The sequence below is a fragment of the Platichthys flesus genome, chromosome 23 (genome assembly GCF_949316205.1).
Source record: "Platichthys flesus chromosome 23, fPlaFle2.1, whole genome shotgun sequence".
In the NCBI taxonomy this organism is placed as follows: Eukaryota; Metazoa; Chordata; class Actinopteri; order Pleuronectiformes; family Pleuronectidae; genus Platichthys; species Platichthys flesus.
The window spans coordinates 3,539,925-3,554,746 of NC_084967.1; the positions used below are offsets into that span (position 1 = coordinate 3,539,925).

The 14,822-nt window shown below is 38.9% G+C and overlaps 1 protein-coding gene across 1 annotated transcript; it reads right to left on the minus strand.

The window, feature by feature from the left end:
* Positions 1–962: 962 nt before the first annotated feature.
* On the minus strand, positions 963–13,739 carry LOC133949194 (chloride anion exchanger-like). Its single transcript, XM_062383401.1, has 21 exons — positions 13,674–13,739; positions 13,043–13,227; positions 11,974–12,113; positions 10,457–10,567; positions 10,194–10,354; positions 9,638–9,802; positions 9,406–9,558; positions 8,810–8,892; positions 7,557–7,704; positions 7,352–7,465; positions 6,800–6,877; positions 6,613–6,708; positions 6,377–6,483; positions 5,589–5,658; positions 4,583–4,675; positions 4,231–4,326; positions 2,384–2,611; positions 2,242–2,296; positions 1,890–2,035; positions 1,701–1,760; positions 963–1,247 (listed from the first exon to the last, which is right to left on the minus strand). The coding sequence occupies exons 2-21, from the start codon at positions 13,171–13,173 to the stop codon at positions 1,221–1,223; spliced, it is 2,262 nt and encodes a 753-aa protein (XP_062239385.1). The 5' UTR covers positions 13,174–13,227; positions 13,674–13,739; the 3' UTR covers positions 963–1,220.
* Between the last annotated feature and the right edge of the window lie 1,083 nt (positions 13,740–14,822).

Consider the following 14,822-nt stretch of genomic DNA (forward strand, 5'->3'; position numbering starts at 1 on the left):
TGAATAACTCATTAGAAAAGGAAAAGCAACAGGGAAATGGAAAGATATTTTTCTGAATAATATCTGTTTTCCTTAATTCAATTTGTGAGTCCACTTATTTGTTTCTCCTCTTAAACTGCATTTTCCGATATATTTTTAATTGTCATGATTATTCAATGTATCTTTTAAATTATATAATGAATGTTTTTTTTTTTATTTTCAGTAAATCCCTATCACTTTTTTTATATCCATTAAAATGTGTTTTCAAACTGTTATAAATCTGTTATAGATTTAGAATAACAGTTAGAAAACACATTTTAACAAATGTATATTATCCTTGTAGGGTTGATAACCCTTTACAACACAACGTGTTGATGTTCTCATGACATCAAGGTGGGCCAATATGCCTTAGCTTAGGCAAGCAGACCAAGATTAATTCAGTCACCAAAGATAACATTGTCTAAGATTCAACACGATCAAACATAGAGGAAATGTCTGATGCAATCTTTGAAAAGCCTGGATTCAAGAGCACAATGACCAAGGGTCAAGGGCGTATGACAGCAGGAGAGACAGTCCTCACTGTGTAACCGGAAATAAAGTACAAGTGAATAATTGTTGTTGGACGTCAGTTTTACCTCAGGTTGGGTCAACATGCATATTTGGTGTTGATGTTGGAGGTGAAGGGAGACTCTCCTTATGTGCTAAATTCTTATAAGAGCTCGATTAACAACTACTATAATACTCAACCCAATTATCACCAAATTCCCAGTATTAATAATGAAAGTATTATTTTCGTGATTTTGAGTTGATTATTTTGTCTGAAGAACTTGTAAATTGTCATTAAATCTCATTGTTTAGGGAGATCACATATTTCAATGCTCCAAACCATTCCATTTGTTTTCTTTTTCACGTTGCTTCCCTCGCCCAAACAGAAAACAGTGCTTTGAGAACATTTAGTCAAAAAAGATAATTTATTCTCATTATTATGAAAACATTCAATTACAGCATGTACATATATACTGCATCTAAAATTCCAACAAATTCAACATCTACAGTGTAAAAAACAATAATATAGCGTTAATTTGTTTCCTTTACATCACAGTAACTACCATATACTAGGTTAACGTTGATTGTCAGATAAATAAAGCCAAGTGCAGTATTTCATTATTCATCGCATCAGTGTATTTTACAGCATTTTTTCAGCAAGTTTTGATGGAATTTGTCATCTTCTCATCCAGATGTTAGAACTTGGTTTCTGGATCTGATGCCTGCCAGGGAAAAAGGAATATTTTTATTTTTACATTTGCAACATGTCAAGCTGCAAAAGCTGTATCTTTGGCTTTTTGAATAGGATAGATTAAGCATGAAAGGGGGAAGAGAGAGGGGAAGTGCATTATACTAATGAAAGCTTCTGGCATCTTACTTAGATGCCTCAGTATGGTGAAGTTCATATTATTATTATTATTATTAATATGTATAATAAGAAGAATAATGATAAGATAGATTTGACATTTTATTTCAGTGCCTTTCTAGACACCCAGGTACACCTTATCAAATATCGTAAATCATTACATGAATAATTAAGAAGAAGTAGAAGAACAAACCAATAAATGAAATAAGTGAAACAGGTATAATATAGTCTAAAACATAATATAAGATAATATAATCAATCAAATTATATAATACGTTTTCCTGGAAAAAACAATCAGATGGATACGTACTTTTCTATCTCGGCTCCTCAAACCGCCTCCAGGGTAGTGAACCGTTACTGATGTCATAATCTGCAGGGCAACATGAAGATTAAGGTTTTCGGAACATATTTACAGCATAGGCAATATATGGACTTTGTTCAGATTGAAGATTCTCCTTCAAATGTTGTGTATTTCACTGAATTGTCCTGTGATCTTCACCTTGTCGTAGTCGGATTTCTTCTCTGCGGCCTCTGGGTGTTTCTCGAGGATGTGCAGCATGGCGTCGTGCAGGGTCAGGAAGAAAATTGAAGACTGAACTTCATCATCGAAAAAGCAACAATCGTGCAGTTTCTCCAGGATGTAAGCTGCAGGTGAGGAAACCAACACAGGATGAAATAAAGATGACCTTGGCGGTTGTATTTAAAACGTGGTTCCGTGTGTATGATATGTTGAGCAATTGGGCAGAAAGGATTTAGTTTAGTAAGTTGTGTTGTAAAAACCACTGAGACTTGTGATAGTGATGGACTGTGTGGATTGAGTCTGGACTTGAAAGTGCTGGTTTCATACTTACGATCACAAGCCACAATGAAGACCTCAACTTCAACCCGGATCAGCTCTTTTAGCAACTGCAAAAAAAACAATGTAAGATGATTAAAGAATGGCAGCTTCTCTGAAATAATCGCTCGCTTTGAAACTGTGACTTGGAAACTCACCGTTTTGAGCCCCTTCAGGGCAGAGATGTCCAGGAAGGAAACCGCAGCAAAGTCCAGGATGAGGCTGTGAACGTCCACTCTCGGAACAATTATGTTGGCTGGAAGCTCGGCGTTCCAGTCGATCCGGGCAGGAAGGTCCTTGAAGTCGGTTGGCTGGTCCAGCTCCTCCATGGTGCTCTCATCCTCTGATTCCTTGATCGGTCCACAAGAGCTATTCAAGAAACCTTTCTGTAATGGCAGATATAATATGATACATATATATAGCCACATGGTGGGTCCTCCAGAGAGCAAGTGTGCATCATTTTAAAACAGCATTTCTGAATGTTCAACCAGAAATCAATGTTGGAAGTACTTTAGATAGATTGCATGGGAGACCTGAGATCTGGGCAATTTAGGTTTCATTATTCGTTATTCATACTCCTATTTCCTTAAACAGATTTTTTATTTTCCCCAAAAAAGGCTGGATATGAAACATGGAAAAAGAAAATCCAAACTTTGTATAAAAGACTGTGTTGTGATTGCTGCTGTATTTATAAAAGCAAAATTGCATTGAAATCTGACTGCACTTGGGGATTTAGTGTTCCCCTCACTGAGATGCCTGAAAATAAAATAAAAAATAAGCACAAAAACTTTTCGGGTCTATGTTGAGTAATAGGGAGACTGTAACTATCCACGTATTAATGGTAAATGATAAAATGTCTGTATTTAGATATACATATCTATGTATTCAAGCTTTATCTTGTCTTCATGACCACTCAAAGCACTTTACAAATTCAGTGTCTTGCCCAAGGACACTTCCAATGGAGGAGGAGCTGGGGATTGAACCACTGACCTTCTGGTTAATGGACAGCCCACCTCCTGAGCCACAGCTGCACAGAGTGAAATAAATAGAAATTTGGAGCCTTATTGGAGAATAAGGATGACCAACTCTTAATGCCAATGAACTAGCGCTTAATGTTTGCAGAAGTGAATGGATTTGCACATGTTCGGGATTTTATGTTAACATTTGCTCTGCATTCGGCTGACACCCGATCTTTGGCTGATATGAAGCTGATAAGGATCATGTCCTTGTTGCAGTATATGACAAGTGTGTCTCCAGGACTCTGATCTTCCAAATAGTTTCTAATAATTAATAGTTTACATGTTTAGATTTGTACTTAGAACAACTGATTGCATATATTTCAGAAACCAAACCAAACAGAGCAAACCCTCAGCTTCTCTTCACATCACAGGCCTGGTCCTATCATGGTCATATAATAAAATCTTTGTAAGCTCAGTGGAGGTGAACTTTGTACCATCTGCTGAGCAAATCCCATCCCGAACCTGACTCTGGTGCAGCTACTGTAAGACTCATGTTTAGTGTATTTAAAAAATAAAGTTTTAAACTGAATTTACTAGTTTTCATTATTGTATTCTTGTGATATTGCCAAGTCTTTTGTGTTGTTTATGGAGTGTACATGTTCACTGCTGACCTGAATAGAGTTTACAGACAAGAACAGGAAACAATAACAATAACAATGTATAAAAATGGAACAACTGAAACCTCGAGTGAAAGCGATGCCAAAGTGAAAGTGTGTCATGTTCTTCACAGTAGACACATTTACATGGATCACTTTAACCAGAATAAAGTCATACTTCTCAGTCAATCTATATCTATAATCTGATAAGACATGTGGAGTATTCTGACCTTGGTAACATTATGAAGACACATACTCATCTCAATTGCATTATAATGTCCTTTTGGACTTTTCACAACAGTTGGACTTATATTGACATATGGCGTGGTAAACATGAGTCTTAATCAGATTATGCTCTGTAAAATGTAAACAGGAATATGAATTACTCACTGCTGTCCACTGCAGGTCCCCTGTCTTTAAAAGCCTCCGGATCATCCTGAGGGCTTTATTTCTCTTTCTCAGCACTCTCAGTGGGTTAAATCCAACCTGAGGAGAGATTTGTGTGACGTAAATCAAGGGTTCAAGACACAGAATCCTGTCAAAGACACAATTTGTTATGTTCTAAGCCTTTGGTTATTTTTTTACAGCATCCTCTATTTAATTTTCCAATAATTGAGAGGCTGTATTAGAAACTGAATTGGTCAAAATAAGGATTTAACATATGAATAACTATATTTCTATGAATATGTGACTTAAACAATGAAAACAAATGCAACACACTCTATAGCCATGCAATACTTACAGCTTCCACCAGCTTGTTCCGGAAGAATTCAATGTTGGCAAAGAAAATTGGCGACGGTATCCTGAAGATCTTCACTCCCTCTGGCTCGTATATCTGGGGAGAATCATTTGCATTACAATCACATTTTGGCCCAAACCAGGGTAAAATATATAAAACCTCTTTAAACAAAGATGTGAAAATGAAACAGAGAAAGTGGACCGAGACCCAGATGATTACTTTCTACTCTGTGGTTCTCATAAAGACAAAACGTCTACATTATGGGAATTCAATTAGGAATATATGAAATTAAACTTTAAGCACTTTCCTTTCTCTGCTGCTGCTCCTGATGAATGAAATAATAGTTATATCAAACTAGTTCTGATGTAACATCAAGCAAATGGATGGAGGCAAAACACATAAAGGCTTTAAAGGAATACTGCTGTGGAAGTTTGATCCTAACATAACCTCTTTCAGCTAGTCTCGTATACCTCTTTGGTACAAATTGTTCATTCCAGTGAACTCTTATCTGGTGTTCCTTCCCTCCCTATGACATGAAGTGAAGCCACCTCCTTCACCCAGGGTACTTTGACATTGAGGAGCTAATTTGCTGAGAGGCAAAGCCTTAGATGAGATTGTACCAGTTATGTTGAAACTTGTACCTGGTGCCGACAGGGGGAGCTTAGGGTAACTAAAACTTCAGAAGCCACAAATCAACACTTAACTAACACGTCAAATGTATTTTTTTCTTTTTTACTAAAATGCAAAACTGACAATTTTACAAAATTTTTTGTGTCGAACTATTTGTATTTTTTGATCAAGAAACTTTAGAGATGCTCATAGGGGTTTTGTAAACTTTGGACTTGCTTGTATCCCGTTGTTCCAGCGTTTATGCTAACTTAAGCTAACTAGCTCGATTTTGGCCTTATTTGAATGGACAGGTATGGGACTGGTATCAGTAGTATCTCTCCAAAACTATATCTTTAACGTACACTACAGAAGACACATGATACAACCCAAACCAACATACATCGATGTAGTCCTTTCTGTCTTTGTATATATCGGTTCCTCTGATGTTGGCCAGCTGACTGCAGCGGGGGCTGAAAGACAAAAAATGTCAGTAACGAAAGTTTGTCTACGCCTAAAGTTAACAACACTTAGAGGCCACAGTTGTGGTCAGTTGGAAAAAGAAGGAAAAGCCGTTAAATGTCAAGGGTAATAAGAGGTACAGTGCCGAATGGGGAAGAAGAAGAAGTAGGATATTGAAACACATCAAGGTAAAGCACCTTGATGTTGGTAGCCACTCGCCAATAAATCAAATGAAGAAGAATGAGCTATGGTCGGTGGCTATGTGTGTTTTACTTAATGATACTTTGAGCTTAATGCTGTTAAATTATCAAAACAGTCTTAGTTTCTTATATTAGGATTGTTGGCATTTGCTAGTTAGTTTCGAACATGAAGTGGCCAGTTGAAGGTAAAAGGAATGTGGTTAGTTTTGCAGGTATTTGTTAATTAAGTTAAGGAATGATATTAATTTATTCAGTTTGTCATATTTAGGTTATGAATATATTTTTGTTCCACATTTCATGACAATCCATCTAGACATTGTTGAGACATTCCAAAGTGGTGGACCGACCAACATTTCCAGGTCTATAGCCATTCTGCTGACATGGCTAAATCTGGTACGGACTACCTCAGGTCAGTAAGCAGCTCAAACTGTATACTATGAAGACTTTGAAGAAAAGTGCAAGCCAAAACAAAACAAAATAGATTGATACGTTTTGAGTCAAGAATGATGGTTTGTGGCCAAATACTAACAATTGAGTCCTGAGAACCACACTGATCAGCTCCACACCGAGGCCTGCAGCCAGTCCAAGATCCAGCCCCAGTAAGATGGAGGCAATACAAGTACACAACCACACCACCTGGACATGGACGAAGGTGAGAAACATAAGGAGCCATATATCTACTTCAAGTGAGCGCAAAATGACCACAGTACATTTTTGAATGAATTTTTAACTATTTAAGTATTCTCAGATTATATATGGTCTTACACAGTCTGGTTTGTCCCTTCTCCACAGGTATGGGATTTCTCTGACCTGCATCAGCATGCCCTTCAGATTGACAATAACGACAGCACCTAGCACAGACTGTTCAAGCAAAAGGGTCAAAGGTCAGATCTCAGCCAGTCCAGATACTTCATCGGCATGTTGGAGAGTATGAGGTAGTTTTGAGGTTTACCTTAGGGAGTGGCTCTAGTAGGAATCCTATGGCCAAGGTGACGATCATCACTATGATAGCTGACAGTAAACCAGCTATCTGAATAGGACAGAAGAGGAGTATGTATGTTGAGAGTTTGTTAAAATGTAGTGATGACTCTATTAATGCCACATACATATTAATGTTTTGATGGTTGTTTCATCTTCAAATGATAAGTTTCAGGGATTTCAGCTTTAGTCACCTTTGTACTCTATCATCCTCAAACCGCCCTCATTAGTCACTGTGATTGATTAGATTGTGAGGGAATGTGGCTCAGGAAGTAGCACCAGATGGTCGGCGGTTTGAACCACCAACCGTCCTCTTAGTACATGTGCCCGCTGAGTACATGTGCCCATACTCCAACCTCTGTTATTACTTAATGTCCTCTTCCTGACTCAGCCATAACTAAACCTGCATCCAGTTCTGAGTAGATCTTCCCTCTACTTGATGAGTGTTAGTGTTAGAGTTGTTGTTCGGGTAAACTGTGACTCCAGCGCTATGAGGAATAATAACAGGTCACACGTGTTGGTTTACCTGAGTCTTGCCTCCTGTGCTCTCCTGCACTGCGCTCCTGGACAGAGCTGTACTCGCAGCGAAAGACTTGAAGGAAGCTCCGAAGATGTTGCCAACTCCAAAGGCTATGAGCTCCTATAGCAAAATTAAAGAGAAACATGTTTTGTTATCACTAACGCAGACTTCTACCTCAGTGTGTTCCATTTGTTTTAGCATTGGTACAAACCTGATTTCCATCTATGGTGTAATCATGTTTGACAGAGTAGACTTTTGCCACGGAGAAAGCCACAGCAAAGCCCACTATGGCCATAGGAAAAGCTTCAACTGCTGTGTCCTGGAAGATCTGCAGGTTTGGAGCCATCGGAGCCTCATACCTGAAACAAGGGAGTACTGTCAGGCTGAGAACTTCTTAATCTTTGATTTTACCTCTTCCTTTAACAATTTTAGCACACTCAACCCATTAATTGTGGCTGTGGGTTGTCATTTTAATAGGGGTAAACCTTAATAGATGTCGCTTAACAATTTGGAGTAGTCCAAAAAGTTTGCCCATTTACCCTTTCAGTTGATAATGCTCAGCTGTTAACTTTAAACTTTTTGTATCAATACTGATGGATGTGGCCTTACGGATACACATATCGTCATTGTCTTTGAACTGTTAGTGACCGCTGGTGCATCATTTACTCTGCTCTGACAGATAGTGACTGGAAAGAGAAAACTCTGTGCTTTCACTGTTCCAGTAGCTAACGGTGCCTCCTACAAAGGCTATCTCTGTTCATCAAAGAGAGTTTGTGATACATGGATTTACTTGGCATTTAAATTAAACTATAGGAGAGAACTCAGAGGCTGAAATGAAAGTAGTTATCTCCACCAAGATGGTTGTATTTAATCAAAAACAACAGGACTGATCTCCGTAAAACTTTGGTTTGACTCTGGTCACCCAACAAATATCCGTCCAATATTCGCACTTCTTTTTGCTTCAATAACCTTCTTCACCAACTCATCTCACTCTTTATGTGCTGAACGCTCCACTAGGTTCTCCAGCTAACTTTGGCTAGATGCTGTTTCATCTGAATGTTGTTTCATAGGCTCGATAATCTCAGTTTTGCTCATCACTGTAATTTCTTTACATTTTGATGGTTCACAGAGTCGGAAGTTCAATTTTCACTGATGCAACTAGAGAGGTGTAAGAACTGTTTCTATATAGCACTTTTCCAACCTTTACAAACATTCAAAGTATTTTACAGCACAATTCCCAACTCTAGTATGACTTTGTCTTTTTCTATCACACCATCCGTACACTGCCAGGGAATTTGTAGATCAGTATCTTGACCAAGGAAGCTTCGGAATACAGACAGAGGTGCGGGGGATCGTACCATCATCCTTCTGTGTAGTCGACGGCACTCTTTACTTCCTGAGTCACAGCCACCCACATATCATCACATCAAATTTCGTAACTTCAGCCAATGTGCAAACACTCACCCTTTTGGAATATGACCCACAACATCAACGCCAAATCGCGTCTTGAAGTCAAAGCCATATGAAACTCCACATACAATAACGGTCTGTGGAAGAGATTGTACAAATCATGACATCATGTCTGAAAAAACTTGGCCCTGTTTCACAGGGACAGTATGAAAATGGCCTTGATTACAGATTGTGAGCTCTTTCTTTGAACCAACACATATGCTCTTTTATAAATGCTTTATGGATGTCATAAATCTGATTATTATTTATGGACGGCACACTCCCGCCCAGCAAAGTCATAAAAAGTCAAAGCCAAAATTAATGTTATGACATCATGTCTGAAAATACTTGGCCCTGTCTCACAGGGAAAGCATCAAAATGGTCTTAATTACAGATTGTGAGCTATTTCCATGACCCAACACATATGCCTTCTTATAAATGATTTGATGATCTCATAAATCGGATTCTTGATGGAAGAATGGATGGCACACTTTGTCATAAAAAGTCAGAGCCAAAATGAGTGTTATCATTATTACTGTTTATATGACCAACCTTTTACACCTCATTCTTTAGGAACATTTACAAGTATCGTGTTGCATAATGTTGCTCACCATAATAACCTCAATGGGGATGGGCACCGGCAGCTTGGATTTGAATCTGTCATTTAGCTCCTTTACGATGAAGACCACCACCATGATGACCAAGGAGATCACCACGTCACAGACGTTGGTGGAGGTGATCTTTCTGAAGATGATCTCCAGGGTCTGAAACGATGAAGACAAATGAGACACACTCCCTCGACTGTGACACACGTCAAAAAGCTTTAAGCTTCTCTCTACTCACGTATATGATGGAGAGTGGTCCACTCAAGCCTGGGACTTGCAGCCCCAGCACAAACTTGAGCTGGGACACCAGGATGTGGATGGCAGCTGCTGTGGTGAAGCCGGACACCAGAGTGTCTGACAGGTACATGACTACGAAGCCTACCTGCATAAAGCCCATCGCCAGCTGGATGTGACACAGACAGTTAGACCTCACCAGCTACTAACAGTTTCCCACTTTTACACATCTTGTGACAGGCTAGGTTAACTATCATCTGGATATAGTGCTGCATTAAAGAGAGAGATGAAAGTTGCAGTTACCTTCTTGCGTAAGTTAAAACTATACTTTTTGTGAGATCAAGCAAAATCCCCTGTTGAATATCACTACAGGATCCAAAGTTTAAAAGACATTCTGACCTTTGACACGGGTATCATCACTTTTCTTGTGTTTGATACTAAACCAGAGCAAATACTAAGTGTCTAAGATTTTGAGGCCTGGTCCTCTTGTGGGAGGGTTTATTGCACAATCCTGTTATTACACCATAAGTATAGTGAACGGCTGTTATGAGGCTTCTAACCTGCATGATGCCGACGAGGAAGGTCACAGAAGAAGCCACCAGCACTCGCTGATCGTCCATAGTCAGGCCTTCAAACGCGGTGATGTTGAAGGCCGGACCCTCGTCTGGGACCAGCCTGGTGACCACTGAGCCGATCATCAGACACAAGACTGGGAACGGACCTGCAAGGTGAGAAAGAGAAGATGCTGGTTACAGTTGTCGTGTATTGACAAGAGATTCAAATCCACCACTCACACATACACACACACACACGCCTGCCTTACCCACTGAGATGTGCCTGGAAGTGCCCAGGAAGAAGTAGATGATGACAGGGAAGAAGGCAGAGAAGAGTCCATACCAGGGTGGCAGGGAGGCCAGCAGACAGTAGGCGAGACCTGCAGCACAAATACATGAACATTACAGATACACAAAAGAATATGCTTGTTTATATAAAATAATTTGTACTTAACTACATTTTTACTCACCAAATCTAACCTTAACATGATCAGACAGTTTTCGTAGATATATAATTGACATGAAATAAAAAATAATTACTAAATATCCTAAAATTTAAACAGGGTTAGACAAGATATAAATATATATATATATATACGGTTGTATTCAGTATAAATTAATAGATTCCATAAATGCTTAATAAACTTAACATAAATTAAAAAGCCCCACTGAGAAAAGCATATATCTAAAAAAAATTGATATAGAAAAAATGTCATGTATAAAGAGTCTGAGCTGCTGCTGGAGAGAAACAGTTTATACTGAGCAGCACAGACACCAGGGGAAGAGCTGATTACAAGGTAATCATATGTTATCAGAATAGACTGAAGTTGCACAACTGTTCCAGATAAAATGAACATATTAGGAACAGGAAACGAGTAATAATAAGCACAATGTAAGCAGAGGCAGAAAGTTATAAGTTTTAAGTCATTATAACTTAACGGAATAATAATAACTGTATCTTATAAACTGAGATGAGATTTACAGCTGGAAACACATCTACCTCACTGAACAGTCTCTGAAAGGGTTTTGTCAAATTAAAGTACCAGTTGTTGCTGTAGTGGGTTATTTATTCTTTTACTTTTTACTTTTCAAATTGACCTTGGAGCCTCAAGATCTAGTTAAAAGCAAGTGAGATAAAAAACTTAAAGCTCTAACTCGGGATGGTGGTCGCTAAGAAACTTATTCTTCTGACTTGGAAGTCTACTTCTCCACCCTGCTTCACACACTGGCTTAACAAGATGTTCTCTGTTATTCAAATGGAAAAACTGCGTCACCACAAAGGCAACACATAGAAAAGGTTTGAGAGAACATTGGGAGAACATTCACTCCACATCAACTCTGACCTACCTGGCTACATTAGTTGATGTAGTATATAACTCTGTCAACTTATTCGTTTTACCTAGTCCTATCTTTTAGATAGGCTTATTGTGAGAATATTTCGAAAGACCATACATGTATTGAATAATCTGTCGGGCAGCTTGTTTTTATTTGTTTTTGTTTGTTTTTGGTGTGTGTTTTTACCCTATGTTTTGTTTTTATCTGTGAATTTGTATTATGTCTTCTCAACACTTTGTTATGTATCTGAAAATTTTAAGTATATATAAAAAAAATAAAAAGAACGTAAAGTTACAATATGTTTTGGTCAAAATGTAAAAAAATCTGACCTTCTATAATGCCCTCAGTTAATATAACTTCCCGATATGTGATAGTGCAAAGACCCATCTACTAAGGGGGGTCAGATCTTCACCTGTCAATCAGACTCCATTAACTCGCTGATTAAATTTACCTTGCAGGACGGCGACCAGTCCAGTGCTGACCCCGGACACGATGTCACTGAGCAGCCATTCTTTGACCTGATAGATTTTCATCCAGCCAATTACCGGCAGGAGAGAGAGCGCCGCATTCTTGGCCCGTTTGGCGTCACATCTGCAATGATGAGCAGATACAAAAATAAAGTACATAAAGTATAGATGGATCAGTCATTGGCATCATTTGATGAATTTAAAACGAAAAACAGGTCAGATTTTTACAGTGCACATGATGATTGGTTTCAGATTCAGTTCATCCTCATATATAAGTCCTGAAAATTATATAAATTCCTCATGAAAATGGCTAATTCCGATAAGTTTGATTACAGTATATACCTGTAACACTGCTTTATTTATGTGAATACTGATTATTTCTTCCTCCGTGGTCTTTATATAATCATCTCTACTTTACTTAGATAACTGAGAGTGAATCACACTTGGAGAAGCAAATGGATTAGTGGTTTATTTAAGATGATAAAAACCACCAAGACCCTGAGAAAAAGAAAATCTCAGATGATATAAAAAAAAAAAAAAAAAAGATTTTTTAGGAGTAACAGGATAAAAAGTTTTTTTTAAATTATTAAATTGACATTAGTGTAATAGTAGGTCCAGATAGAAAACTCTGAGAATGGAAGAAGAAAACAAAATTTGTATTTACTTCTCGTCCTTTACCTGAAGAAAGTCTGATGAGGACAAAAAATAAAGTCCTTAAATTCTTGCAAAAACAAATTTCTTTCTTTTATATATACAAGCTTTACTTCACAAAACATAACCTTAACCATTATATTTGTAAACTGTTAAAATGATTAAATAAAATTATCAGTTTCTATTTATACAAACTGACTTTATTATTTAGTTTAAATGTAATAGTTTTTTATGTGGTCAGGGCATTTTTTAAAGTTGAGCTGAAAGAATAAAGAGAAACTCGTTTTACCCAGAGGCCAAACTTTTCCCCCCTCGTCCCTTGAAATCCCGACATTCATGCAGGACACAAAACTTCACAGGAAACCATCAGATCAAAAACCAAAAGCTTTGCATGTTCCTCACGTGAAGTACTGCTTGAGGTGGTTCAGCATGGTCTTGCGCTGTCGGTGGACCCTCTCGTACTCCCCGGTGAAAGAGTCCTCCGAGTAGAGAGGCCTGGCCACCACATACTGCTTGGTTCCCGGTCGCATCATTTCGCCTCTGCCGCCTGGATGACCGCTGCACTCTCTTCTCTACTGTATGTGACTCTGAGACCAAGTAATCACATTAGGGTTAGGAAGAGGATCCTGTCCTGACTTTGAACAACAGTAATCAAAAGAACACGGACAGGCAGACAACAAAAGGTCCAGACCCCTCTAATACGGGCAGAACACATGTGCCAGGTCAGGACCTGCCCAGATCTGTGGATGAGCATTGTCAGGCTTCATTAGAGCTCTAGAAACAGATTTACACCAGTGAGGCTTGCTTTAAATTTTAAAACTGAAATGTCTCAGCTCCCTGTCTTCTCCCAGAGATCATCTTTTCATTTTTAAGAGATGAATCACTCAAGGGAACATTTGCTTCCTTCACCTGGAGCTGAAAATGTATCGGCAGCTCTGGAGTTTTGAAGATCCCTTAAAGATTTCACTTTGAGAAGCTCCCAGTCTTCCCATTAGCCCTCATATCCTACTGTGCAGCAGCGTATCCCACATACCTGACAGTGTTTCTAAATCCAAAGCGTCTGCTCTCTTTTCCAACTCCTCCTGCTCCTCTGGATGAACTGAGACCCGAGAGGGTTTTGCCATCAATAAATGCCACGTCTTTTTCTTATCACAACTGTAATTATTGACAGCAATTATGATGAGGTCCCTGTTTCGCACAACTGCTGGACGCTTCACTTATCCTTGACCATTGTTCTTACTGATATCTGCAACTTTCAGTGGAGGCTTCTTCCGCCCCAGAAGAGCAGTCGAAAGGTATTCTAGCGATGGGCAGGATAGGGAGGATGTGGACAGGGCAGACAGGACAGGACAGATCAGGTCATTGTTATCAAGTGGAAATGAAGTTACTTTTCAGGAGGGGGAAACACCGCTGAGGGTCGACTGCAGACCTCCACAAACAGTGCACTTCAGGAGTAACAATAATTTGTGTGCCGCAGGAACTGAGATTGTTTGTGGATACACTGCTGAATGCAAAGGGTCCAACATTTATTTTTCCAGCGGCGTGTGATAAGACACCCCCTGGTGCTCTGATAATCCGAGTTTTGGCATGAAAACGTCAAACACATTACAAGTTACAATTCATGAGTCGTCGTAAAACTGAACTGACCTTCTATGTTCTTCCTCTCGCAAAAAGTGGACAGATGAGAGGGAAAGAGAGAGAGAGCCAACAGGGAAAGAAGCCGTCCTTCATATTTAAAGTAACACCAACTGAACTGATAAGACCCAAAAGTGCTGAAGTATGAATTGTATTTGTGTGTGTGTGTGTGTTGTGCGATTGTGGTTGTGGGTTGTTAGTCACTGGTTTCAGTACATGCAGGTGGAATGCAAACATCACAGGACGGTGTGTGAATGACCTTAACGAAGTGTCCTCTCAGAATTAAGTGGAGGTAATGTCTGCCCCCCACTGTTTGTCAAGGTTCATGGGAAAACAGGCGTATTTGCTGTGTGTGTGTAAACCCAGAAGCATTAATGGACAGTGTGTCCTTGTGAAAACAAAAGCTTCAGTTTTGGAATTGCATGGAATGTTTTCACTTGACAGTCAGAGTTAATAACAGAAAATACACATGTACAAAATGTTTTAATATGTGTTTTGTATGTGGATTTCTATGTTGTTTTAGCTGCAGTCTCCCTCCCACTTGCTG

Bases quoted from the DNA above. Each gene is read 5' to 3' on its own strand.
- LOC133949194 (XM_062383401.1), bottom strand. From the start codon at position 13,173: ATGATGCGACCGGGAACCAAGCAGTATGTGGTGGCCAGGCCTCTCTAC. The intron at 6,484-6,612 runs GTAAGACCATAT...GTCCATGTCCAG, and splicing joins GAAGGGACAAACCAGACTGT to GTGGTGTGGTTGTGTACTTG. The intron at 1,248-1,700 runs GTACGTATCCAT...TTTCCCTGGCAG, and splicing joins TGAGGAGCCGAGATAGAAAA to GCATCAGATCCAGAAACCAA.